General features: G+C 54.0%; 2 protein-coding genes and 1 long non-coding RNA gene across 5 annotated transcripts; 1 reads left to right on the top strand and 2 right to left on the bottom strand.

Annotated features, from left to right (window-relative positions):
* Positions 1-710: 710 nt before the first annotated feature.
* Positions 711-20,948, top strand: LOC142451813 (uncharacterized). 3 transcript variants are annotated; one of them, XR_012785000.1, is made up of 5 exons: positions 711-1,209; positions 2,016-2,102; positions 2,205-2,399; positions 4,578-4,644; positions 15,475-20,948. It is a non-coding gene; the product is annotated as an uncharacterized LOC142451813 (long non-coding RNA). The 3 variants fall into 3 exon arrangements; XR_012784999.1 differs by having other exon boundaries at positions 1,996-2,102; XR_012784998.1 differs by lacking the exon at positions 2,016-2,102.
* LGALS1 (galectin 1) lies at positions 5,948-8,643 on the bottom strand. Its single transcript, XM_075553539.1, has 4 exons — positions 8,515-8,643; positions 7,468-7,547; positions 6,319-6,490; positions 5,948-6,180 (listed from the first exon to the last, which is right to left on the bottom strand). Exons 1-4 carry the CDS (start codon positions 8,521-8,523, stop codon positions 6,034-6,036), a joined length of 408 nt encoding a protein of 135 aa, XP_075409654.1. The 5' UTR covers positions 8,524-8,643; the 3' UTR covers positions 5,948-6,033.
* A 3,622-nt stretch (positions 20,949-24,570) lies between the features above and the next one.
* Positions 24,571-25,958, bottom strand: LOC142451812 (S-methyl-5'-thioadenosine phosphorylase-like). Its single transcript, XM_075553540.1, is given in 2 exon segments — positions 24,571-25,289; positions 25,291-25,958. Coding segments are annotated over 2 exon segments (852 nt in total). The 5' UTR covers positions 25,911-25,958; the 3' UTR covers positions 24,571-25,057.
* Positions 25,959-25,973: the final 15 nt, after the last annotated feature.

Genomic DNA, 25,973 nt, shown 5'->3' with positions numbered 1-25,973 from the left:
GATCACTGGATGGTGGCTGCAGGGTCACATGGATCCAAAGTTGGTGGGAACATAGCTGGGCGCCATCAGCTCCAGGGTGGGGCAGCCCTCATGGAGCCACCCCAGGGGGCAGATACAGAGTCCCAGCACGTGAACAAGATGAAGGGCTAGCCCAGAAGGAATTCTCGTGGTCTCTTCTAAAAGGGCCATTCCCGGCTACCCCCGATTGACAGGCTGCAGTCCACTCCTACTGCACACAAGTACCATCCAGTTGGCATAAAATCTAACCGCCACACTGTCCCTCAATACCCAGCAGGGTCAGTGTCATTCCAGTCCGGCGGGGTGGGTGGACACCGCTGACCGTGGGGAGCACGGGAAGCTATAGGAGTTATTTTCGGGTTTGAAAGAGACCCCGCATTTCGCACGTGATTTAAGGGGAACCATCAGCAAGAGTTCCTCATGGACTCCAAGCCTCCAGGGCCACCCAGCCACTTCCATGGGACCTGGGGACTAAAGGAAGCGGTCACAGACACGACTAGTCGCTGACCACTACATCCCAGGTCCAGGTGGGAGGACACAAGCATGATTGGGACACTCCGTTGTGCTAGAAGAGCTCACAAAATAGGTCCAGACCGGACCTCCTGACCAAGGCAGTCATGACTCGTGACCGTGACTCACGATGATACAGATACCCAGTAAGTGATGCCCATCAGGGACACGCCCAGGCAAGCCCCGAAGGGAGACAGCCCGCCCTGGGCTTGCTAGGGGATCGGATGGAAGGTGATCCACTTTCCAATGCCCTTAGCTCATATCCCTGGTTCATGATCAGGGACAATTCAACAGAGACTGATTTCGGGCTGTCCCCATCCTCCTTGACCTTCTGCAAACGGAGTGCTTAGAAGCTAAACTCTAACACAGAGTCCAGGACCAACTCCTCCAGGATGGTGACCCCAGAACTGGCCCAGACAAACAAAAACTGCCTCGGAGACCCTTGAGACTCATAGGACAGAGTAGAGCTGCCGGTGGGTTAACAAGGCTGCAATCTTTCTTTTCTTTTTAAACAAGCAGACGGACACCTCTTGCCCTGGGGCCTCTGGCCTGAGAGATCTCTCCTCCTGTGGCTCACATCCCCCTGGGAGCGAGGATGCACTCTGCCATGGCCAGAGTGAGGATGAACTGACTTGCAGCTTGGAAGAGGTTGCTGCTGGCCAGGCAGGGGATGCTGCTCCGGTGAGTACTGACTTCATTCCCCAAGGCCCTTTGCAGCTGAGAGGTGATCAACCCTCCCATCCCAGCCCCCCAGCATAGGAGGAGCCAGGTGAAGGTGGGGCTGCAGTGGGGCAGGGCCACTGCCCTCCAGTGGCTGAGTCCTAACACTGCCCTTCGTCCCCTCTGTGTGAAGGTCACAAAGGCATCCCCCTGGCTGGCCTGGCCTGGCACTGGGCTGCCTCTCCACTGAGTTGGGCACCCATTGAACCTCCGAGCGCTGCAGAGGGTCTCGGGCCCTGGCCTCAATGCCACCACCTTTCCTGTTTACCCCCTCGCCCTGCCAGATTGGAAAGTGATTGAAAAGGAGGATTCGGGACCAGCCCCATCTGGGTCCCCTCTTGCCGCCTATTCTGGGGGTCTCTCCCAAGTCATGGATGTTAACCCCTCTGGGGTGGGTGCTACTTTAAAGCACCCATTTTAGGGCTGAGGGAAGGAGGCTCAGAGAAGGGCCTCGGCGGATTAAAGTGACCCGGTAGTCACACTTGGTCTCAGAGCCCTGGGTGTGGAATGACCCTGCTCATTCAAAGCTCCCAGTCTGGCCTGGAGACAGAACATGCCAGGAGATCGGACATGCGCCAGGAGACAGCTGCTTGGCTATCCCTAGTGGTGGTGTAGGGGGCTTCTTCCTGAGAAGGCTCCCTGCTCCGAAGGAAGTCACCCCCCTCGGGGGTTGCTCCCAGCTCTTCCCCCAGAGAGTGGAGGCCGCCCCCACCCCCAAACCTACCAGCACATGACGTCCTTCTCCAGGGACTGGTCTCTCTTGCCAGCATGTCCAAAGCAAGCACGTGGGACCAAGTCTCCGCATCTTCGCTTCTAAGGAGCATCCGGCCTGTCCTTCTTCCAAGACAGACCCGGTTGGTGTTTTGGTTTTTTGGGCAGTCCATGGGACTTCCAAGATGCTTCTCCCACGCCATCATTCAAACGCCTCCGGTTCTGCCTCGGTCTTCCTTCTTCAGAGCCCAACCTTCCCGTGCATGTGAGCCGACTGGAAACACTGTGGCTCCGGCCCCGCGCCTTGGTCCTCAAAGCGACCAAGCATGGACGTCCTTGCTGTCCAGCTCTCTGAAGAGGCCGCGGGCAACCCTTCCACCCGGTGCCCGGCACGCCTTCATCTCTCCACGACTGCTTCCCTGAGAGCATGTGGTCTCCTGGTAAGAATCGCGATGAAGACGATGAGTATGCTGGCATGAGCTGTGTCTGCCAGGATGCGGGTGGTCAATCCTGAGCCTTCTCCCCTGTGGGCGGGGCCCCGCTGCCCTCCTGGTTAAGTTCTTGGCTGTTCACTGCGAGCTCGGCCCTTTGAACCTTTGGCGGGAAGGTGAAGCTTCTGTAAAGATTTCAGTCTTGGAAATTCTGTAGGGCAGACCTATCCTGGCCTGTAGGGCCATGGCGTAGGGCCATGGTGCCTTGATATTGGTACCTGTGGCTCTAGTCACAATTAGGGGATGGGTTTTCCTTGATAGGTCAACGAGACACATTCAGTGTCTTAAATTACTCTTAGGGAGGTATAAAAGGAGATTCGCAAGCAGCAAAAGGAGAGAGACAGGGAAGGTACGCACCCCACAGAGCTCGCCAAGGGAACAGAAGCCAGCAGGAGAAGAGACAGGCACCTTCCCCCAGAGCCCACCCACGCATAAAGAGCCATGAAGCCAAACCTCGAGGCTCCTAAACCGTGAGGGAGAGAAAAACCAAAAAACCGTGAGAAGATAAATCTCTCCTGGTCAAAGTCACCCCCTTGTGATATTTCATTTTAGTAGCACTGGGAATGAAGACACTGAGTAGAAAGAATAAAAATAGCAGTTCCCAATTATTTAGCTCTTTACAGAATCATCTCTTTCTGAGCTCCGAGCCCCATTTTATCTACCGAGGGTGCAGTCATTCACCACATGCCCCCCACAGGCAAGACCAGGTGGTGAGTAAGGAACTCAGGCAGACTGAGGGCAGGCTGCACATGGTCCCTCTGTGCCAGGTTCAGAGATCTCACCATGGGATATACATATCTTAACACACACACGTATTAAAAACCAACCTCTGGTCCTTTAATATTCCCTCCCCTCACGATTATGGGTTTTGTCTTAGATCATTAACCTAGTTAGACCTGAGTCTGCTCATGTGCATAATTAAGATTGTGCGAATGCCTGAAAGCCAAGACAGCTAACCCTTCAGAAACAGTAATGGGAGTAATGATTCCCTGAGGGCAAGGGAAGAGAGGGGGAAGGGGAAGGAGGGAATCGGAGCAGACAGCAATGAAGACTATAATCCCACTCAAGGGGAACGAATTACACAATTGTAGGTGAACGGACATATTGGATGGTGTAAGACATGGATAATAATAATAATTTATACCATATCTAACATAACAATAAGGGCTCTGGGGATAAAGGGAGCTGATACCAAGGAGTTCAAGAAGAATGAAAATGTTTTTAAACTGATGGTAGCAACAATTGTATAAGTATGCTTGACCTAACTGAATTACAAATTGTTACATCTGTAAGAGCTCCCAATAAAATGATTGGGGAAAAACCCATGAAGGAAACAGTGCTTACAGAGGCCCCCACTATATGCCAGACACCACACAGGCCTACACGAAAGTCTCAGCCTTCATAACAATCCTATGGGGTCGGTGTTGGTCTTCACCCAATTTGATCGATGTGAAAACACGTGCAGAGAGGTTGAGTAACTGGTCCAAGGACACACAGCCGTGGAGCGAGCTCTGGGGACCCCAGAGGGAAAAGAAAGGCGGAGCATGCACTTCCGCCTGTGTCCAGCAGAGGGCGAGGCTTCATCAGCCTCCAAAGCGGCTTCTTGCTGGGTGGGTACTTGGGATTCCTGGGAGAGTCTGGAAATTGGGTGTGGCTAGTGAGGGGTGGGGCGCTCAGCCAGTTGTTGGCCTCCTCTTAGAGGCCTGCCCCCTCCCAATGAAATGGGAACCGTTCACCCACATAGACCCACGTGCAAATCATGACTCCCGTGTTTCACGTGAAGAAGCTGAGACGTGTGGGAGTGGGGTGGGTGGGGTGGGGGTAGGGAGGCCCTCAGCTGGGGCTGCTGCCCCTAGAGGCGCTATGTGCTAAGCCTCCACCACCCTTCAAGAGATAGTGCCCCCCCCTCACCCCGGAGTTTTCAGGGCACCCAACCAGGTTCTAAGTCTTGCACAATACTGACTCAGTTCCTGTGCCTCAGTCTCCCAGGGAGGCAGGGGCCCTGGAAGGAGCCCGCTGCAGCCAGGAACAAGAAGGACACAGGGTGTATGCAGAGGTTCCCGGCCACCCTCCCAGCTGCCAGCACTTGTCATGGGCGATTAGACAGGGCTGTGTCTATCCCTCCAGGATAACGGAGCCCTGGGCCGGAAACCTGGAAGAGGACAGGTTGGTCGAGGACTCCATCTCAGACCAGGTGAGTTTCCCACACTCCTTTGCTCGCCAATGAAGAGGCTAGGTGCAGCAAAGGCCTCTGGGAGCCAGGAGGCTGGGTATCATGTTGGCCAGGTTCTACTTGCTTCTCTGCGGGGGCCGACAGAGCCCTCCACCCCAGGTCCTCTTAGATACGGAGGCCAGCAGTGGAGTGCCAGGGCCTTCCCACAAGCCTGTCTCCCAATTGCTACAGTGGGGAAACGGACCTGCAGGGGTCAGGGGGCCTGCCCATGGCCACAGAGCCGGCAGTTTCCACACTAACAGCTGTAAGAACAGTCAAGGAGAGAGTGTGGGTTGAGAGACATGCCCCCCTTGACCCCCAAGTCTCAGCTAGGCTTTATAGAAGCTGGGGGACCCATTTCTTCCCTTCATATTTAGGCCTGCACATCTCAAAAGCGCAAAGCATCTGACCCTGCAGGGCTCCTGTGTGCCAGGCGGTGGGCCTGGCTCTGATCCCACAACATCTCATTTCAATTTTACAGTAATCATCCGAGCTCTGTCCGATTATCCCCCTGGTATAAGTAAGGCGTGCTGGTGGAGCAGTGGTTACGCGTGGGGCTGCTAACCGCAAGGTCAGCAGTTTGAAGCCATCATTTGCTCCTCGAAAGAAAGACGGGCCTTCCTAGACCAGGAACGAATTAGTCTCAGAACCTCACAGGCTGCAGTTCCACCACGTCCTTCCTATAGGGTTGCTGTGTCGGAGGCATCGACTCCATGGCAGCAAGGTTTGGGTTCTGAGTTTTGTGTGATAAACCGAGGCTCAGAGACCAGCTGACGCACCACCACACAGGTGGAAGCCTGTATCATCTGGCTCCAGCTCGCTCTCCCTGCGCCGCCACCCCCCTCCTCCACCCCCTGGGCACTCTGGCCACCCACACTGGCCAGGTTCTCTCCCTGTGAGATGCCATGGGCACTGCCCCCTCCTCCACTCTGAACCCCACTAGAGGAAAACCGCGAAGTTTTCAGCTCCGGGTTTCTAGAAACTCAGGCAGATTACAGATAGCAGGCTCAGCCGCCCTGGACCTGGAAGGCAAGAGGGGACACAAGCTCTGCACAGGGTCTGGTGGCCACCTGTCCCCTGGTCTCATTTATTCCACCTCTTTTGAGCACCTACTGTGTGTTAGGGCCCTCTGGGGGAGTTGGAGGGTGGGGACTGGGTCTTATCAGAAGTCACCGTGTCTCATTGTGTGTTGGGCTCTCTGAACCAAGGGAAGTGTGTGTGTGTGTGTGTGTGTGTGTGTCCGCAGCTCCCATTAGGAGGTGTCCAAGAAAGAAGTGATCAGAGGTAAGAAACGGGCACACCCGAAGCCAGCTCAGGGCGATGCGAGGCAGCTGCCTTTATTGGGGACTGTGGTCCAGGGACACAGCTGCTTCACTCAAGGGCTACACACTTGATCTGGAAGTTGCCATCGGCCTCCAGGAAGTTGATCGTCTCCAGGTTGAGGCGGTTGGGGAACTTGAATGTGTGTCCGTCTGGCAGCTTGATGCTCAGGTCGGCTTGGTCAAAGGAGAAGCACACCTGGGGGTGGGGTGGGGCGGGGGAGTAGCTGTGATCTGGGCCTCGGCCAGGGCCTGTGGCCAACGCCCCACTTGGCAGTTGGGGCTGCTGGGGTTGACACTGCCCCCTCCACCCAGGAAGCCAGGTCAGGACACCCACCTCAGCGACACTGCCCGCCTGGAAGGGGAAGTTGGTCTCCCGGTGCTCGGCGCCCCAGGCCCCGGCGTCCTTGCTGTTACACACGATGGTGTTGGTGTCACCGTGGGCGTCGAAGCGAGGGTTGAAGTGCAGACACAGGTTGTTGTTGTCTTTGCCCAAGTTCAGCACGAAGCTGGGGGAGAGGGGGGGATGCTGAGGACCCTGTGGCTGGACCACTCGGGCACCCACCCCCAAGTGGGAACACTCTCTGCCCCGAGGGCGGGGAACCTGGACTCCCGTCAAGCTCTGCCCCCTCCTTGCTGTGTGACCTGGGACAAGCCTCTGTCCCTCTCTGGGGCTCAGTTTTCTCCAGGGTCAAAGGGGAGCAGCCAGGGAGGAGCTCTATGCAGATGGCCCCTATGTCCATACACCCGGTCTGTGTCCTGGGGCTTTTGTTCCAGGGCAAGGAGCCCCCTCCTGAGGGCCACCTCTGGGTGAGGGGACGCGTGTCCTGTCTGCCTTATTGATCTCTGCTGCAAAGGTGGAGGCTGGGCAACTCCCCAGGGCAGCTCTGTTCTTGGTGACATGGGCAGCGGCCCTGGGGGAGGGTGTGGTCAGAACAAGTAAGTGGTCAGTTGCCCACCGAGGTTGGTCAGTGGCCCTTTGGTGGCCTGCGACCCTGTGTTACTGAGGGCAGATTCAGTCAAGGAGGTAGTGGGCAGGCCTTGGCCACAGCCTGCCTAGGAGGTAGCAGGCCCGCTGGGCGAATGAATGGATGAAGGCAGGGAAGACTGAATGAATGGCTAAACTGGGGAAGGGGTCCTGGAAGAGAGAAGGGGAGATAGGGGAGATAGGGGAGATAGGGGAGACGCCCCTCCCCCGCCCGCCCCGCCCGCCCTTCCAAGGCCTCCAGGCAGACTACAGAGGATACAGCTGGTTTAAATTAAGTGCGGGGGGAGGGGGCAATGGTAGGGGCGCTCAGACTCCCCCGCGGAGGAAGTGACTCACCCAGAAACTGCTGCGGGGGCTGGGGTGGGGGGGGAAGGGGGCGTGTGGCCCAGTTAACCCCCTCCCCGCCGGGACCGCGGCGACCACGCCCCTAAGGATACCCGGCTGGACCCTCCCCCGGACCCGACCCTCTCCCCCTCCTGCCCCGCTGTTGCCCCTCACCATTTGGCGTCGGGGGCCACCTGGCCCCGCACCCGGAGGCAGGTCCCGGGCTTGAGGTTCAGGTTGCTGGCCACCAGACCCTGCGCAGATAAAGACCCCGCCCAGCCGGTGAGCGACCGCGGAGCTCGCGTCCCCGCCCGCCTCCCGGGTCCGCGGCTGCTGGCCTGCTATCTGTAATCTGCCCGAGTTTCTAGAAACTTCGCGGTTTGCCTCCAGTGGGGTTCGGAGTGGAGGAGGGGGCAGTGCCCCGTCCGGGGCCACCAGCGCGTGGTCAGCAGGGTTTTTGGCTCCTGGCCCAGAGGAAGGCCGACGAGGACCTCCCTGAGGGGTGGGGATCCCCCACACGCCCCTCCGGCCCCTGTGGGAGCCCCCCTCCCAGGAGCCCCGTCAGGACCCCAGGGCAGAGCCCCAGACCCCAGGGTTAAGGGTACTGAGCCGCACCGGAGGGTGGGTGGGGCTGCCAGCCTGGAAAGGAGAACTTTGCCTAGCGGCCTGCCTAAGAACTTTCTCTCTTCTCTAAACCTCCCCCTGCCCCCTCAACTCCTTCCCAGCTTTGGGGGAGAGGGAGCAGAACCACCCCCAGCCCCCCAGCGCAGGCTGCCTGGCCCAGCCCCGGCCTGTCTCTGCAGCACTCTGGAGCAGAGGCCAGCCTGCATGGGCCTGATTGACTGGGGACAGCTGCAGCGGGGGAGGGGGCAGGAGCAGTGGCCGGGGTTTTGTGGCATAAGTGCCGTGTGTCCCCCCCCACCCGAGTGGCCACACCCTTCCACTCTCGATTCCCCACGAACTGCTGCGGGGACAGGGACACGGGGATGCAGCAAGTCAGCCCCAGGCAGAAAGAACCACCGTCAGACCCCGGAATCCAGGTTATTCTCAGGCAAGGACCATGGCGACCACTCCCATTTTACAGATCCGGCCTCAGTGGCCCCCAAACAGGGAAATCCCTTTTTTGGACCTAGCACCCAGCCGCTGACCTGTCCCCGGCTTTCCCTTGCTTTTCTGCCCCCAATCCATCCCCTGGGTCTTGAGGGGGAGCCCCACACTCACGCAGGCCATGGCTATGTGCAAGGTGATCTGGGCAGGCGATCTACCAGCTGTCCCAAGACTCCACCGAGAGGAGAGATGGGTCCCCAAGCCGCTCCCACCCTTTTAACTGGACCAGACCCTGATGGGTCCCGCCCCCTCATGGAAAATTCAGCCTATTGGAAGTCAGAACAGGGGTGGGGGCCACCAGAGGCGGGGCCAAGGGAATTTTGAAGCCAGTTCTGAAGCGGAGATGACCAATCATATTGGTTCCCCCCCCCCCAATGGCTTTTGGCCCAGAGTCACAGTCCAAACGCCACCCTCCATCCTCCTCCTCCCCTCCCCCCCCCCACCCGAAGAAATTGTGCGGTGGCAGGGATTGGAGGAAGCCAGTGGAAAATACTTTGAGGATGAGTTAGGCCCAAGTGTTGGCGGGAAGGGGGCCTGGGGCCAGCGGGCTGGGCTTGAGGGGCCCAGAGAAGATGTCTGGGTGTGGGGGCTTCAGGAATTGGAACTTGGTAGGAGAGGCCCAGGGCTGGTTCTCCGGGAGAGCTCAGGGGTGGCCCGTTCTGCGGGCCTCTGGAGGCTGTGAGGAGAACTTCAGAATCACAAGGCCCAGGCCCTGCCCCGGCCAACCCCCTCCCAGGAAACAGGCTGTGTCCCTTCTGCGGCTAAAGAAAGGCTGGGCCCTGGGCCAGGCCTGAGGCAGCGGGCCCTGGGGAGAAGCCAGTTGGAGCTCAATCGCTCAATCAAGCCTGCCTGCCTGGGAGGGGCCCCAGCCATGCACTCACTCTCCTGCAATCCCCCAGGTCTCCCCTCAAGGCCCTCCCTCCATCTCCATCCATCCATCCATCCGGCAGCCCCTGTGAGCCGGCCCTGGGCAGATCTCAGAAGGTTCCAGATGACCCCTTCCTAACAACTACTCAGCAGGTGATTAAGCACAGCTTGAGTTAGACAGGGGTCACTGAGGTGACCTCTGCAGTGTCAGTGGATTGGGAAAAGGAGGATGACCTTGATTGGACAACTTGCAGGTTATCACTGTGGTTGATGTGTGCGGCGGGGAGAGTGTGGAGATGGGTGTGAGAGACAGGGGTGGGTGGGGGTTGAGGCTGTAGCTGGTCGGTCTGGAAAATTGGCTGAAGATGGAGGGGAAGACGAAGCAGCTGGGGCAAAGGCTGGGAGGTGAGGAGGCCTGGCAAGGCCCCAGAGCGAGCCTGGCTGGGGGCCAGGGGGAGGGTGGAGGCTGGACAGCCAACTAGAGTTGGGTCATCTGGAAAGGCCTCAAGAGCCAGACAAAGAGCTTGGACACTGTCCTTTCTCAAGGTGCTGGGGAGCCACAGGTTATAGGGAGAGGAGAGCTGGCGCCAGATTTGGGCTGTTGGAAAGATCCCCGCCTCAGAGAGCGGGGAGTGGGGGCAAGGAGCGCTCACCCCACTCCCGGGAATTCAATGGAGGGAGGGGCGTGGGGAGCACTAGTCAAGGAGGGGTCTTGCTTGGGGGCTGTTGGGGAACCCCCCTCTCCATCTCCCCACTCCTGAAACTGCCTGCATCACAGAGGGAGCGGGGCTGGGTGATTCATCTCTGGAAGCCAGGCCAGCAAACCGCACTGCCTCACCCTGTGGCACAGCTCCACCCCTTGGGTCCCCCTCCACTGTGGGGACCATCTTCCTCCAGAAGACTAAAGTGGCCCTGGCACAGGATGGGGGGGGGGGGCTGGGCAGGTCTGGCAGCAGGCAGGGCCACACGCAGCCCAGGGCCCTGTACCTCCCTCACAGACCAAGCTGACTGTCTCCGAACCAACCACAGTGACTTCAGGCTTTCCTCCAGGAAGGGGCTGGTGGAGCCCAGCAGGGGGCCAGGGCCACTGCCCTTCCAGTGTCCCCACCCTGCAGAGCTCCCCACCTCCTCGTGCATTCCCCCTCCAGCCTGGAAACTCAGCCCACCACCAGAGGTGCCCACGGGTGTCTGAGGCCTCATGGGGTGGAGGGCTGGGGGTAGGGGGGATGTTACTTCTTTCCCCAGTGGTGGCTTGTCAGTGGCCTCTGGCCTCCCCGACCTCCCGAGGGGGAGAATCAGAAGCACATCACAGCCCTAGGCCGTTTCTTGAGAGGGCAGAGGGCAGGCAAGCCTCCTCTGCCCAACCTTTTTCCCAATTCCGACACCAACTGGTCTTCCCACAGCCCTTGCTACTTTCCCTGCTGGGCTCCACACTTCACGGCCACGGCCGCACAGAACTCCCACTCAATGTTGTGGGGGTTATTAGGGAAATAGCAGGCTACAATTCTAGTTCAGGAATGCTCAGGATACAGTTCTCTGATCATCTCAGCCTTGCCCATGGGTAAGCCTCTCCAGCTGAGGCTTTCCTGTGCGTGGGCTCCTGTCACAATGCTGGTTAGTAAAAGCTCAGAGGCACCCCTCTCTGCCAGGAAGCCTCTCCCCAAAGGCACTTGGTTCCCTCTCTGTGGATTGTGCACTTGTGACTTGGCTTCAACAAGGGCCGGGAGGTGCCCTGGCCTGCCCGCACACCGTCTTGCTCTGAGAGCTGGAAGCCCACCATGCTACCTCCTTCCTGCTGGCCTCCTTCTGTGGCCACTGGGTTTCTGTTCTTGCTGCTGCAGCCGCTGCTTTCTTTAAATCGGGGAAGTTTCATTTATTTGAAAAAGAAGACGAGTCTCCTTGCAGGGAACTTTTCTTCCAGACCAAGCAAACGATGCACTTCTCTTCGGTAAGTCTAAGTCGCAGTTCACATTGGCTCGGTCATTGAGGGCTTCCTGCCCTCCCTCACCGTCTCAGGTGAATGGCACTCTCTGCGTCTCCTGGGTCTGGGAGGTTCTCAGCACAGGGAGCCCGGACCACAGGATGGATTGGTTCTAGTCTCGCTATCTCAGTGGTCTTGAGGTCTCCCTTCCTGCCCCTGGGACGGCTCATTTCAAGCCTATGGGGTGATGAAAAGGAACAATCCCTCTGTTAGGGTTCTTTATTGTTGTTTGCATGGTCTGCAAGGGTGCTGTGAACTTTATTACATTAGCAAACTATCCAATTCCATGGGGGGGTGTGTGCCACATGCACCTCATTTACATGCCCCCCCACAGTCGTTTGGTGGGTGTGGCCCACTGAGGAGCAGAAGCAGACTCTCCAGATTCCCCACAGGGGGCTTCTCTCTGCTGCAAATTTCCCATCATGCCGTGCAGCCCTTGGCCAGCCCAGCTCCTGGGGAGGAATTGTGACACAGTGAATCACTGCATTGGCCACACCCACCTCCTGGCCTCTTGGCCAATTGCTGCTTCCTGCTTGCCTCGGTCACCTGTCTGCAAATGGGGGTGTTCAGCAGCCCTGCTGGCCCTGCACAAGGTCGTGCAGTCTGGAACTCAGGGCGGTCACACACTAAACACATGGTTCCCAAGAGCTCAAATAGAAAGAAATAAATGAAAAGAGAATGGAATTTTTTAAAAAAGGGTTATACAAGCCCCCAATAAAATGGTTTTAAAAATAAATTGTGAACAAAGAAAGAAAGTAGATGCTTAGGATGATGGCAACCTATGTCCAAAGAGGATCGCTAGAACTGATGTATGGCTTGTGATAAGAGCCGTAAGATCCCCCAAGACAATGCTCTCCTTTTCATGGAGTCCCAGAAGGTTCCAACACCCACCCCCCATCCCTTCCCCAGGCTGGGTCAGCATCTCTGGGGGGGGGTGTCGTGGTGGAGGGCTCCTCACACTCACCTCATCCCTAACACATCTGTCCCCTCCTGCCAAAGCCGAAGAGGGTGTTTCCAGGTCCCCATGTCCCCGGTCATCAGGACAGTGGCTTTTCTAGGGAGGGAGGCCAGGACAATGGCATGGCATTCCCCCAAAGACCCTTCCCCGGGCTCCGGCGATGGTGCCCCTTATCTGCCAGGCCCTGTGCCCGGCGCCTGGCTGGCTTTCCGACTTTATCTCACCCCCCTATTTGGTGTCTGCCAACTGGCCGGGGCCCAGAAAGGAGGCTGCAGTTAGGATCGGTCCAGCGACAAGAGCTGTCCCTCAGTCTCTGAACCTGTCTCCAGACCTGGAAGGGGGCAGATGGAGTGGCCCCACTTCACCAGTTGGTGGGAAATGGCAGATATTGAAGGGGGGGGCTCACCTTAGTTCTCCAGCTGCACCCTCAAGGTCAAGGCCCTCTCCCCATGAGATGTTTCCCACCCGCTTACAGCCTGGGCCTCAAGTTCTCTGGAATTCTTTAGCACATGCAGAACCTTGGCTGCCTCCGTGAGAAATGATCTCGGTGATCCCAGATAGCCCAGCCCCTTCCTGGCCCGCAGGCTCCTGCCAGGCACCACGAGGCTGCCTCTCCCGCCTTTAGCTGGCAGGAGACAGGCCAAGGCTGGGAGACTCATGGGGCGCCATCCATGCCCCACGGCCAACCCCGCTGCCCAGCCAGGGAAGGTGAGGGGGTCAAAGAAGTCCCTGGAGTTGGAGCCAGAGACGTCTTACTTGATTGACTTGCTACTTCACCGGATACCAAACAGGCCCAGAGAGGGTGACCCCACAAGGTCACACAGGAGTTCCAGTCAAAATCCTTTTGCTGCTGAGCCCAGGAAAGACCACTGCGGCCCTGGCGCCGGCCTTGACTTCCAGAACCACCTTTTCTCAGTCTTTCGAGAAAGGTCGCCCAACTGGATGGATCTAACAGTGTCACTGGATATGTCGGTTTTGCTGTCCATCAGGAGCTCTGTAGGCAGTGCGGTCCCGTGCACTCACCACTAGGTCAGCAGTTTGAAACCAACGGCAGCCCCTTGGGAAATTCAAGGGGTGAGTCTTCCTCTGAGCTCAAAATATACATGAACAACATTCATTCACACAGGAATAACCAAAGACGACAACCAAATAAAAGAATCAAAACTTTAACTTACCACAGTCTTTCCAGAAAACAACCCAGTAAAGACTTCTGGCTAGACAACGAGGAAACACTACCACGAGGCAGAAGTCAAACATCCACTGTCCATCTTTATGATTTGTTTCTCTAATATCCTGCTCCCAAGGTACCATAATGTGTTAGTCTGGGTGGACTACAGAAACAAATCAATAGACACTCATATGTGTATGGGGAAAGAGCTTTATATACAAGAGCAGTTGAATATTGAGAAAACATCCCAGCCCAAGTCCGTATCAAGCCCATAAGCCTGATATTAGCCCATATGTCCGATACCAATCTATATAGTCCTCTTCAGACTATTAAACACATGCAATGATGCTGAATGCAGGAAGATCACAGGCCAGTGGGTGCAAAGTCTTGTAGATTCAGTGGCGTTGTAAGCATTTCAGTGCTGGTGGGGGTCTCCATGTGGCTCTTCCAGCTCCCAGGACACGGGGTCAATGAGCATCGTGCCATGTGTCTTGTCAGCAGAGTGTCTCAGGGAATGAGCCGAGAGCATGAAATAAAGAGTGACAGTCTCAGAAACTCAAGGGTGGGGTGGGGGGCAGTTCTGCCCTGTCCCATAGGGTCACTGTGAGTTGGAATCAGCACCACGGCCGTGAGTTTGAGTCTTTGCTGTCTGCATCTTCACACAACATGAAAACAACAACCGGGCACCTGCTCCATGGCAATGAAGGAGGGAGGTGCAGAGGCCAGATGGGGGGGTGCAACCCCCACCCCACCGCCATAGAGTCGATGCTGACTCGTAATGACCTGTAGGACAGAGTGGAACTGCCGCTGGGGGTTTCCGAGCCTGTTAAACTTTACGGGAGCAGAGAGCCTCCTCTTTCTTCAATGGAGCCACTGGTGGTTTTGAACTACTGACCTCGCCGTTAGTTAGCAGCCCAATAGGTAACCCAGGGCTCTCCCTTAGTTCTCTAGTGCTGTTCTAACAGAAATAGCACAGATCCAGAAACCCGAATTCATGGTCTGGCTCTCCGGAAGGTCTCTCTGTTGGCTCTGGTGGAAGGTCCTTGTCTCTTCTGCTTCCTGGTTCCTTGGCCATCTCCTGGTGCCTCGGGATCCATCACTCCCCACCTCTGCTTCCTTTGCTTGCTTAACTTCTTTTATATCTCAAAATCTGGGAATTCTTTCTGCAGCACCATTGGTTCTGGATCGCATGCCACCTCCTGAGGGGCTGAACATCCAACGCATTCTTTTTGGTACAGTGACCCTGCATTCCTTCCGTCTTCTTTCTTTAATGAATCGACTTCATTTTTCATCTCCAGCATGTTACTCTTAGAATCACTTCTTCCTATGCTTTGCTTTTACAAATCTAATATGGGTTTCACCGGAGATCTCTACCAAACATGCAGAGACCAGCTGCCACCACTCTGACTCGGGCATCTCTAGACCACAGAGGAGCATAGGGCACTCCTAGTCCATTCTGTGAAGCCCGCACACCCAGATATCAAACAGACAGGCACAGATGCCACGGGAAAAGACTGCAGACCATACTCACCGCCATGAGCCGATTCTGACTCACAAGGATCGACCCTACTTCCCTTATCAATATAGATGCCAGAGTTCTCAACAGTATTCTAGCCAATGGAATCCAGCAACGTATCGCTAAAGATCATATGTCATGATCAAGGGGGGACCCTTACCAGGTGTGCAAGGATGGTTCAACAGAAAAGTAATCAACACAATCCACCATGTAAATAAAGCAAAGGAAACGAATCCCCTGATCACCAGCACGTAGGCAGAAAGGGGATCTGATGAAGCCCATTCCTGATAAAAATGCTTGCCAAATACGGAGCAGAAGGGAAATCCCTCAACATAATTAAGGAGGTGTATACAGGTCTAAGAGCCAACATGATTGTCAGTGGGAGAGACTGAGAGCATGCTCCTGAGAATGAGAACAAGACAGGATGCCCTTTATCCCTCTGACACAATGGCGTATTGGGAATCCTACGAGTTAGTTTATTGTGCCAACCTGGCCGATAAACACATGTGAGGTTAATTGAAGGGTGGAGGGATAATTGGCTCATTCAGCCTCGCCTTTTGAGTTCTTTGGTCTCTTGCTTTCAGCTGACCAGGCTGCAGCTGCCTTAACCAGTTCCTGCTTCAGCTGGCAAGGCTCAGGTCCTGCAAGACATCCCTGAGGAGAAGCCGCATGGACCTACCCCGATGCAGCCCTGGGTGCTGGAGCAGTCGTGTGGAGACCCCTGCCAGCGCTGAGATGCTTACATGTTCACTGACTCAGCTTTCCTCCTGCAGTCGGCATCATAGTGTGTGTTTTGTGAGATGGAGGAGAACTTTGTGGATTGGTGTTGGACAAATGGGCTAATATTGGACTTGTGGGCTTGGGCAGCACTGGGTTGGGATGTTTTCTTGATGTGCACTTACTCTTTATTTAAAACTCTCTCTTATACATGAGTTTCCATGGATTTCTTTCTCTAAAGTACCCAGACTGACACATCTACCTAGAGCAATAAGACAAGATTGGGAAACAAGGGCTATCCGAATTGGTGAGGAAGAAGTGAAAGTATCCCTATGTGCAGGAGATATCGTTCCATACAGAGAAAGTCCCAGAGTCCCGGAACAAGACGGGGGTGCCCTTGATCCCTCGGATGCAGTGGTGACAGCAAAGTGGCAAGGTACGTGATCAAGCCACAAAAAACCGTCAGAGTCCTCCCCACCAACGAAGAGAAATCAAGAGAACAATGCTATTCATAACAACCACCCCCACCAAAAGATAGAATCCTTAGGAATAAAGCTAACTAGGATGTAAAAGACTGTATATTATACACGGAAGAGTGACCACACACATGCACACGGACACACACACCATAAATGGAGACACGATAGTCGTGGATAGGAAGACTTCAAGAAAATGTCAGTGCTACCCAAAGTGATTTACTTTGTATCTACAAAGCAGTCCTGCGCCAAACTCCAGCACCATCCATTAACGAAATGGAAAAACTAACTACAGCTTTTATATGGAAAGGGAGGGACCCCTGAATGAGTCAAGCATTATTGTGTGGCCACTTGTGTTAGGCCGGGTGGACTAGAGACACAAATCCAGGGACACTGATATGTAAAAGAAAGAGCTTTATAGCAAAGGGTAATGGTTTATTAAGAAAACATCGCAGCCCAGTCCAGACCAAGTCCATAAGTCCAATACTAGTCCATAAGTGCTTCTCCAGACTCGTGCAGCACATGCAATGACGCCGAATGCAGGGCGATCACAGGCCAGTGGGCGGGAAGTCTTGTGGATCCAGTGGGGGTGGAAGCAGCTCAGCGCTGGCACAGGTCTCCACGTGGCTGCTCCAGCTCTGTGAGTTTGTCTCTTCAACAGGAAGGTGAAGGCAGAGAGAGAAGGGAAGTTCCCAGCATCCTCCTGAGAAGGCCACGCCCACAAGGAGGCATCATCAGGCTGTGACCTGATTGACAGGCCAGACTCCGCCCCTTCACTCTTAATACTCTCAGGTTGACACAGACATGAGACTATATAACTACTGCACCACGGCAATGAAGGACAGAGCCCAACTGAGACGTAAGCATGCCGTGGGAGGGGCCAGTGGTATCAGAGGTGGTAAGGAAGATTGGAGGGGGGGTGGTGTCTAACTTTGGCCTCCTAGGAACTGGCTCTGGGCCGTGGCTGCTGCGAATGGCAATTGAGCTCATCCCAGACCTTGTGAGGAGCTCTGGTGGCCAGTGGTTACCTATCGGGCTGCTTACTGCCAGCTCAGCATTTCAAAACCACCGGCTGCTCAGAGGGCAGACGATGGGGCTTTCTTCTTCCATCGATTTCATCTCCAAGGAAACTCCCAGAGGCAGTTCCACCCGTCCTGCAGGGTCGCGATGAGCGGGCACCATCAACGGGCATGGACTCAATGGCAGGGAGGCGAGCGAGACCCCTTGTGTAGCTGGAGGCGGTCTCCCGCCACCCCACGCTGTTTTCTCAGTGGGGGTCCCAATCAATGACATAGAACGTGGGCCAGTTGACGAACAGGAAACTCGTTTATCCTGTAAATCCTCTTCACAATAAAAATGGGTGGAAAAAGGACCGCGCAGGATGCACACCTTTCCTGACCTCAGGCCACGCGGGATCACCTCGCTCGGGTCGACTGGCTGTCTCCCGGGTGTTGAGGCTCACGGAGCACAGGGCAGCGTTCGGGAATGCCCATTCTTCGCCGTGTTATTCCTGGTGTGTGAGGATCCACACAGCGGAAGGCCTTCAAGTCCTCAGTCAAACCCAAGTCGCTGCCTTTGTGGCTCCGGGGTTCCCACCCAGCATCTCTGTGAAGCAGCAGGAATGGCCCTCACCCCACACTCGCTTCGGAGTCCAGCGGATTCCGGGCGGTTCCCCGAAACTGGACAGTTACCGTCGCTCTCTCACGAGCTCCCGCAAAATGATAGTCTTTGATGATCTCGGCATTCTGCGGGTTCACCTGCCTGTGGGATCCACAAAGAGGCACCTCTTCCGGTCGGCTGGTCGGCGCGTGTCTTCCAAATGGCCTGTCGCAGATGAGGGAGCCCTTCCGGCACTCCATCTGTTTGTCCACCCGGCTCCGTTGGTGTCCCGTCCAATTCCGGGAGCATTGTTCTTCCGCCCCTGTCTTCAGTGCAGTTTGAGCTTCTTCCTTCAATGCCATCAGTTCTCGGTCACAGCGACCTCCCGGATGGGCTGGAGGCCGACCGGTTCCTTTTGGCCCCGTCACTCTGTGTATTCCTTCTTTCCGCTGCTTCGTGTTTCCAGGCTGATGTTGTCCCGGGCAATCCTTCCCGAGAGGACCTGGCTGAGATTTCCCTTCAGCTCCCTCAGCTGGACACGTGCAGAACAGGCGCTTCTCTTGGAGGGTGCTGGATCCGAGGCTTTGTGTGTTGTGATCTTCTCTCCCCTGAGATCTTCGGTCCAGGTATTTCGCTTCATCCAGGTAAAGTGTTGAAAAGTACAGCCCTCACTTTGAGGCTTGAGGTGCAGTGGATCCTTCTAGATGACTTTGCTAGTCACCGGCTTTGTAACTCCTGTGAAAAGGCTAGGTGGGACCACGTCACTAAGGAGTAGGGGACCCCACCAAGGGGACTGGACAACCTTCCTTCCAGATAGGTCTCAAAGCGTCACCCAGGGGTGAGGAAGGAGCATCAGCATTCCAAAAAGGATGGGAGTGGGGCATGCCCTTTGGGGCCACAGAGGAGCCATGCTCGGGGACCCAGTAACTAAACCAGAGATGTGGGAGGTTGTAAGAGTCAGCGGCAGAGAAGTGGGCGCAGCAGAAGGCGCAGAACCTGGAGACGGAGTTAAAGTTGATTGTGCCAACCTGGCCGATAAACACATGTGGGGTTAATTGAGGGGCGGAGAGATAAATGGCTCAGTAAGCCTCGCCTTTTTAGTTCTTGGGTCTCTTGCTTTGTGATGGTCGGACCAGGGTGTGCCTGCCTCAGCCGGTTCCCTGCTTCAGCTGGCAAGGCTCACTTCCTGCAAGATATCCCCAAGGAGAAGCCACATGGACCTACCCCGATGCAGCCCTGGGTGCTGGAGCAGCCGTGTGGAGACCCCTGCCAGCGCTGAGATGTACACATTCACTGACTCAGCTTTCCTCCTGCAGTCGGCATCATAGTGTGTTTTGTGAGATGGAGGAGGACTTTGTGGATTGGTGTCGGACATATGGGTTAATGTTGGACTTGTGGGCTTGGGCAGCACTGGGTTGGGACGTTTCCTTGATGTGCACTTAACCTTTATATAAAACTCTCTTCTACACGAGTCTCTGTGGATTTGTGTCTCTAAAGTACCAGGACTCACACAGAGAACAACAGGAAGTGGCAAGGTGGGCTGGGCCCAGAAGGAGAAAGCTGAGTGCTTTGGAGCAAGAGGCTTCCGGACACTTTCCAATGAGCGAGGTGTCCCTGGGCACTGAATGACAGCTGCAGGACTGTTATCCTCCCGGGAGCGGGGCAGAAACCAGGCTGAAGGCTAGGGGAGGTTCTCCAGACCACGGGGGAACTGTGCCCTTGGTCATTTCTGACCCTGAACTGTAACCTGCTCCTTCTCCATCAGCCCCACAGTGGTGAGTCGGGGCTGTGAGCTCATCCTGACCATTGTAACAAAGGACCAGGCCTACCCCGCAGGGAAGGAGAGTGCTCTGGGAAAGAGGAAGCCTATCTGATCTTAGAGGAATCAGCCTCAGGCTACAGCTCCGGATAATGATCATCCTTCGCTCCTGTTCATGTTAAAGAAGGCCAGCAGCCTCAGGCACAACTGTCTCTGACTAAGGTCAGCCTGACCCAAGTTACTTGTCATTCTCCGCATAAGTGTGTGAAAATTGGGTGATGAACAAGGAAGACTGAAGGATCGATGTATTTGAACTGTGATCCTGGTGAAGAATATGGACAAGCTTAGACTGCCAGAAGGACTAATACTTCTGTCTTGGGGTTAAGACACCCAGAATGCTCTTTGGAAGCAAGGATGAGGAGACTTGGTGTCATGTGCTTTGGACGCGTGATCGGGAGGGAGGAGTTCTGGAGGACATCATGCTTGCTACAGTAGAGGGGCTGGACAAAAAGAGTTAGGTCCTCCATGAGAGGAACTGACTCAGAGCCACAGGAACAGGATCCAACGCCGGAGGGATTGTGAGGACGGGGCAGGACCAGGCAGTGTTTGGTTGTGCTGTGACTCAGGGTCACTGTGAGGCAGGACAGATCACAGGCACAGGACAACAACATCATCTCAAAAGACGGGATTCCCACAGGAAAGGGGGGGAGGGACCAGACCCCATCTCAGAGTGCCAAACCTTGCGGGCAATACACTGGCATGGCACAGTGAACTAACAGGGGGATGGGGCCGGGCCCCAGCGGAGCTACCTTAAGCCCCTCCCCAGAAGAAGGCAATAGAGAGGACAACACTGAAGGTATAACCTGGGGAGAGAGGCGGGTCTTTCCAGCCTGTGTGTTCATGCGGTATCATGGGATTAGGCAAGGGGTGTCAAAAGATCCCAAACAAACAACTCTATCAATGCGAAAGAGGGGAATTGGAGTGGAGACCCAAAGCCCATCTGCAAATAATTTGATATCCCGCCCCCCCCATAGATGTGGTATGAGGAAGGGATGACCCACCAAGGGGTCTATCCCCCCCCCATAGATGTGGTATGAGGAAGGGATGACCCACCAAGGGGTATATCCCCGCCCCCATAGATGTGGTATGAGGAAGGGATGACCCACCAAGGGGTATATCCCCCCCCCCCCCCATAGATGTGGTATGAGGAAGAGATGACCCACCAAGGGGCAGACTAGCACTGAGGAATCACACATTCCTCTAGTTCCTGAATACTCCCTCCTTCCCACTACTGTGACCCAGTTCTGCCGTAAAACTGGCTAGACCGGAGAACACACACTGGTGCAATAAGAGCTCTCCACACAGGGAATTCAGGAAAGATAAACCCCTCAGGGACAGTAATGGGAAGAGCGATATCATGAAGGTATGGGGATGGTCAGGGTGAGAAAAGGGGAACCCATCACGACATTGTACAGGACAAATAATGGAAATGTCGGGGAAGGGAGACAAAAGACAGTGTAACATGAAATAACAATAACACTATATAATTGATCAAGAAAGCAGGAGGGTGGGAGGGTAAGAAAAAGAAGCTTATATCAAGGGTTGAAGCAGAAAATGTCTTGGAAATGACAATGGCAACATGTACAAATATGCTTGATCCAATTGATGTATGGAATGTGATCAGGCTATAAGAGCCCCCAATAAAATGATGGTGGGGAAGGATAAAAAAAAGAGATTCCAAAGAAACCGAGTAAACACATGCATGCTACACCCCGCCTGTCCACGGGCAGAGCACACACACCCCATTGGCCAGTGGGCTGATGACCACAGGCGCGGGGGTGAGGATTCCCACACGTGCTGTCAGGAGACACAATTCAAGCCATGAGCAGGCCTCTTATTTGTTTCAGCTGCCTATAGGCCAGATCCCTCCCCATTCCCCAGTCACCAGGAAACTAGCCCCTTCCTCAGTGCCAGCCCTGTCCCCCATCCTCAGTCCGAGTGGGATTGGGATTGGATCCTGCCCCTTTCCTTTATGGACTTGAGCCCTCTAGGGCTCCCAACACGAGTCTTTTGGTCTTGTTTTGCTATTTTTTCAGAAATAACTTACAGACTCCCAGGAAGCAAAAAGAATTAAGGCCCTGAAGGCGCAGTGGTTATGAGTTGAGCTGAGACCCACGGGGCCTCTCAGGGGCTTTCTGAAGGCAGCTTGGACACCCACAGGACAGTTCCACCCTGTTTGTCCAACAGGGTCACTAGGAGCGGCATCGATCGCTGGCACAGAGTTTGAGGGTTTTGGAAGGAAAATGGAGTACGTTGGTTCTGAAATCCTCAACCCGCTAACCTGAAGTCCGGAAACGCCTCTCGGGTTCGTGTTTAGTGACTGTTAGTGTGGGCAGTGATGATAGTGATAATGGTCACTAGGTTGGGACACAATATAACAGCTGGCTTTTCTTGCTTTAGACATGTTCCCGAATCTGAGCCCGGGAGCCCATGCTGTCTAAAGCGCACGCACACACACGTAAAATAATAAAGCAAAAATACACAAACCTTTTGAAAACGATGCCCAGGAAATATATCCGTGAGTTAAGTTGTGAAGTATTGGTCCTCAAGTCCCAGTATGTACGTGCCTGGGTCGGTTCCAGATACGTGTTTGGACACATTGCTGTGGTCAATAGGTGGCTGTGGACCTGGTCTCCTGGGAGCATCCTTGTCTTAAGTCTCAGGAGGGTACCTTCAAGACCAGGTTCAATTGAAGCAATGACTGAGAGGACTTGCTGGGCCAGTGAAGTTCAAGGCTGCAAGGTCAGCTCAGGTTACGGCAACTGTCTTGGGGGGGGGGGGGGCTTCCACAGAGGTCATCTTGATAGCTTTCCTTGAAGGACACGATGCCAGGAGCTCAGTATGAAGACCATGGCGACCTACCTGCTCCAAGCCACGGTATTCTCCATGGCCTCACATGCAGGTGAAAGTTGGACTTAACGAAGAACCGCTGTATTTGAACTCTGATTCCAGAGTCCCACGGGCTGCCCAAAGCATTGGATTTGCATTGCAAGAACAAGGCCAGCGTGCTCCTTAGAGGCAAGGAGGGTGACACTTTTTTTTTTATAAATCCTTGGACAGGTTGTCCAGTCCCTGGAGAAGGGCATCCTGTTTGGTCAAGTGGAGGGGCAGCGGAGGAGGGCCATCAACAGATGGACGGACACAGTGGCTGCATCGATGGGCTCAGACGCAGGAACACTGGTGAGGATGGTGCAGGCCCGGGCGGCGTTTCGTTCTGTTGTGCTCAGGGCCGCTATGGGTCGGAGCCCAAGGTCCACAACAACAGTACTGTGACGCTTTAAGAAAATGGAAAACTGCACAGTTGAGAAAAAAAAGCCAGGAAGTCATGGCGAGGACTTTTACATTTTCATCCTCACCCCAGTCTTGCTCGATCTTTGAGGGGACGAAGAGGCTGTCCTCAGAGGGTTTCGTGCCGACAGCTCACCCCACCTACCCTACAGCCCTGACCTTGCCCCTTCAATGGAGCGAAAGCTTGCACCTGCCGCCTTAGACCACTTGGCTTCCCGACACAGCAGATCTTGCCCCTTCACACTTCCTTCTGTTCTCCAGACTCAAAGTTAACATTGAAAAGGAACGTGGTCCCGTTCCTAAAGGATCCCCAAACAGCCGTTCTTGACGTGGTATACCTCGAAGGTGGAACTCATCGGCGGTTGGAGGACTGGCAATAGTACCTTCTGCGGGGGAGAGGCCTAGATGGAGGATGTGTTGAGAGACAAGAGCTTCCCCTTCGCAGCCTCTCGCTGAGTGGTTTCGAGATTTGGTAGCGGTATGCTCTGACTTGCCCTAGTGTACGGGCTGTGAGGCATTTCCATCTCTCCAATGCCTGCGTATTAGGAGGGCTCGGAGCTGCAAGGGGCGGAAAACCCCAGGGAGACCCTTCTGAAATGAAGGATCACTTCTTTCCTGTAACCAGAAGCCTGGAGCGAGGGTGTTACTATGCCCGGTTGGTTCAGGGGCTCAAAGAAATCACCCAAGGTTTGGATTCTTGTGTCTTTCTTTTTTTTTTTTTTTGGTTGACGCTGATTTTATTATCAACAATGAGCAGCAGCTTGTCTTCAAGGCAATCTCTCAGACACAAAGACACTGTTTTGATAGACTCCTTAGATAGACAAAAGGATAGACCACTGAACAGACATATAATACTCCCAAAGGGGGGAGAAATCTCTCTTAATAGAGAGCTTTCCAGAAGAACAACAACCAACAGTCATAAAGTTGATAGCACACATAGTAGAAAAAGAAACATCTGTTTTTTCATTAAAACAAACTCTCCAACTCATGTAATTTAACCCACCAACTCAGAAGTAGAAACAAAAAGTCAAATACTTTAAAAATAAAACCAAAAAACGTGACACATTATAATGTGTGTCTACAGTTTCTCAAGTAGTTACCTTTTAGACTGAGTATTGAACACCCAACCTTTCTCAGGAAGTCATGGTAAATCAAAGTATGGTTCTATGCATTCAGTAACATGCATCTTTTTTTCAGTGGAATAAAGGAGTCACTTCTTTAAAGAGCACTCTTTGTAGTACCGGTCTGTGTATCCGCTAGTAAGCCTCTTTTACAATGGAATACGGAAGTCGCTTCCTCAAAGAGAGCCCTTCTTGGTACAATCCCCTAAATCGTCCATCATTATCAGACACCGTGTTCTACAGAACAGGATCTTTCCCAGTGCATTCTGATTTCTAAAACAGCTTTACTATTTGATTATATTCATTGAAGAAACAGAGGAAGATAGAGGAAAATATAAAGAAAACAAAGATTATTCAACAGGCCTCCTCTCAACAGGATAAGAGTATCTATATTTCTTTTTAGTCATTTGGGATGGTTAGAGATTTTAAAAGCAAAATTAGCAATGTAAATGCTATGTATCCTTTCTTTAAAACTTCCTATTAACAGAATGATTTCTTCAGAACATTAAATATTACGTGGAAATGTGATCGCTCCTTGCTGCTTCAAAACTTCATTAAAGTTACCCCACCTTCAACTGGTGAATATTCCGATCGTGCAGCTTTTGGACTATTATACTCCACCCACCCCCCCCAAAAAAACAACAAACAAAACAAACTCCTCTTATGCATCACTGACAATTTGGAAAAGATAAATTCTTACAAATTATCACCTCAAAGAGTATACTTCTTAAAGCATTTTGGTATGTTTTATCAAACTGCTCTCTCTCCAGAAAGATTGTACCAATTTAGAGCTACATCAATAAATAGCCCAAGAGTCCATCTGCTTCTTTCCATGCTGGGAGCATGGAGTTACCCTTCAAACCCACTCCCCTCCTTTGTTGTTGATCTAACAGGGGCACCTCTTGGTCTTTTTCCCTAAAATGTCAGATTCTTTTTTCTGCATGTCGTTTATTTTTCTTGTTTTAAGAAGCAGCCTAAGTCTCGTATGAGAAATCTCTAAATGTGTGATTTCTTCTCTTTCTTCTCACGTTTTCTAACCAGGAAGGCCATGGAAATGGCACGTCTTTTCCATTTTCTTTTAAGTTCAGCAGGAACTGCCAGAGTGATTGGAAAGAGAGAGACATCTTTTCTTCTGGGCAGCACCATTTCAGTGTCTTGGCAATAAAACGGAGAACTGGGCCGTATTCTTCAGGTCACGGAGCGTCTCCGACCACTCCATGGGCCCGAGCTGCGGTATGACGGTGAGGAGCAGGCTTTTGGCTTTGTTGGCATTTTCTTTCAAGGTCTTTAAGACTCTGTCCACGGAGACCGCTTCCTCTTGTTCCTTCCAGCAATCGTAATCGGTTGCCATGGCGATACTGGCATAGCAAATCCCAGCCTTTTGCAAGAACCACCTCTGGAACTGTGGTCATGTTGATCACATCTGCCCCCCAGGCACGCAACATGAAGCTTTCAGCACGGGAGCTAAACCGGGGACCCTCGATTGTGATTGTGACCATTGTCCCCTTCGAGTGACATCGGAGTCCTAGCTTCTTGGCAGTTTCTATGAGGACCTCTCTGGTCTTGGGGCAGAATGGCTCTGCCATGGGAATATGGCACACTCCTCGGGCACAGGAATGGCTCCCATCATAGAAGGTCTGAGGCCTCGTGGTGGTCCTGTCGATGAATTGATCGATGACGACGATGTCACCGGGCTGGATCTCCTCTCTCAGGGAGCCACAGGCTGTGGTCACGATGACATGGGTACAGCCCTCCTCCTTCAGAGCCCAGATGTTTGCCTGGTAGTTGACTTTGGAAGGCACGATGCTGTGCTGCCTCCCGTGCCTTGCAAGAAGCACACAATCAACGTTTTTAATCTTCCCCAAAATTAAGGCATCGGATGGCTTGCCAAACGGTGTATCCACATATTTTTCAGTTCTTCCTTCTAAAATCTCTGGGTCATCCAGGCCGGTTCCACCAATTATTCCAATCTTCACGGCTGTGGCGGCGGCGGAGGCCATGGCTGCGGCCGGCGGAGGACGTCTGCGGCTGGCCCCGGGGAGCGGCTGCGAAGCGGGCAGCGG

The sequence above is a fragment of the Tenrec ecaudatus genome, chromosome 6, assembly GCF_050624435.1.
Source record: "Tenrec ecaudatus isolate mTenEca1 chromosome 6, mTenEca1.hap1, whole genome shotgun sequence".
NCBI classification, from domain to species: Eukaryota; Metazoa; Chordata; class Mammalia; order Afrosoricida; family Tenrecidae; genus Tenrec; species Tenrec ecaudatus.
This window is presented reverse-complemented; position numbering and strand designations above follow the sequence as displayed.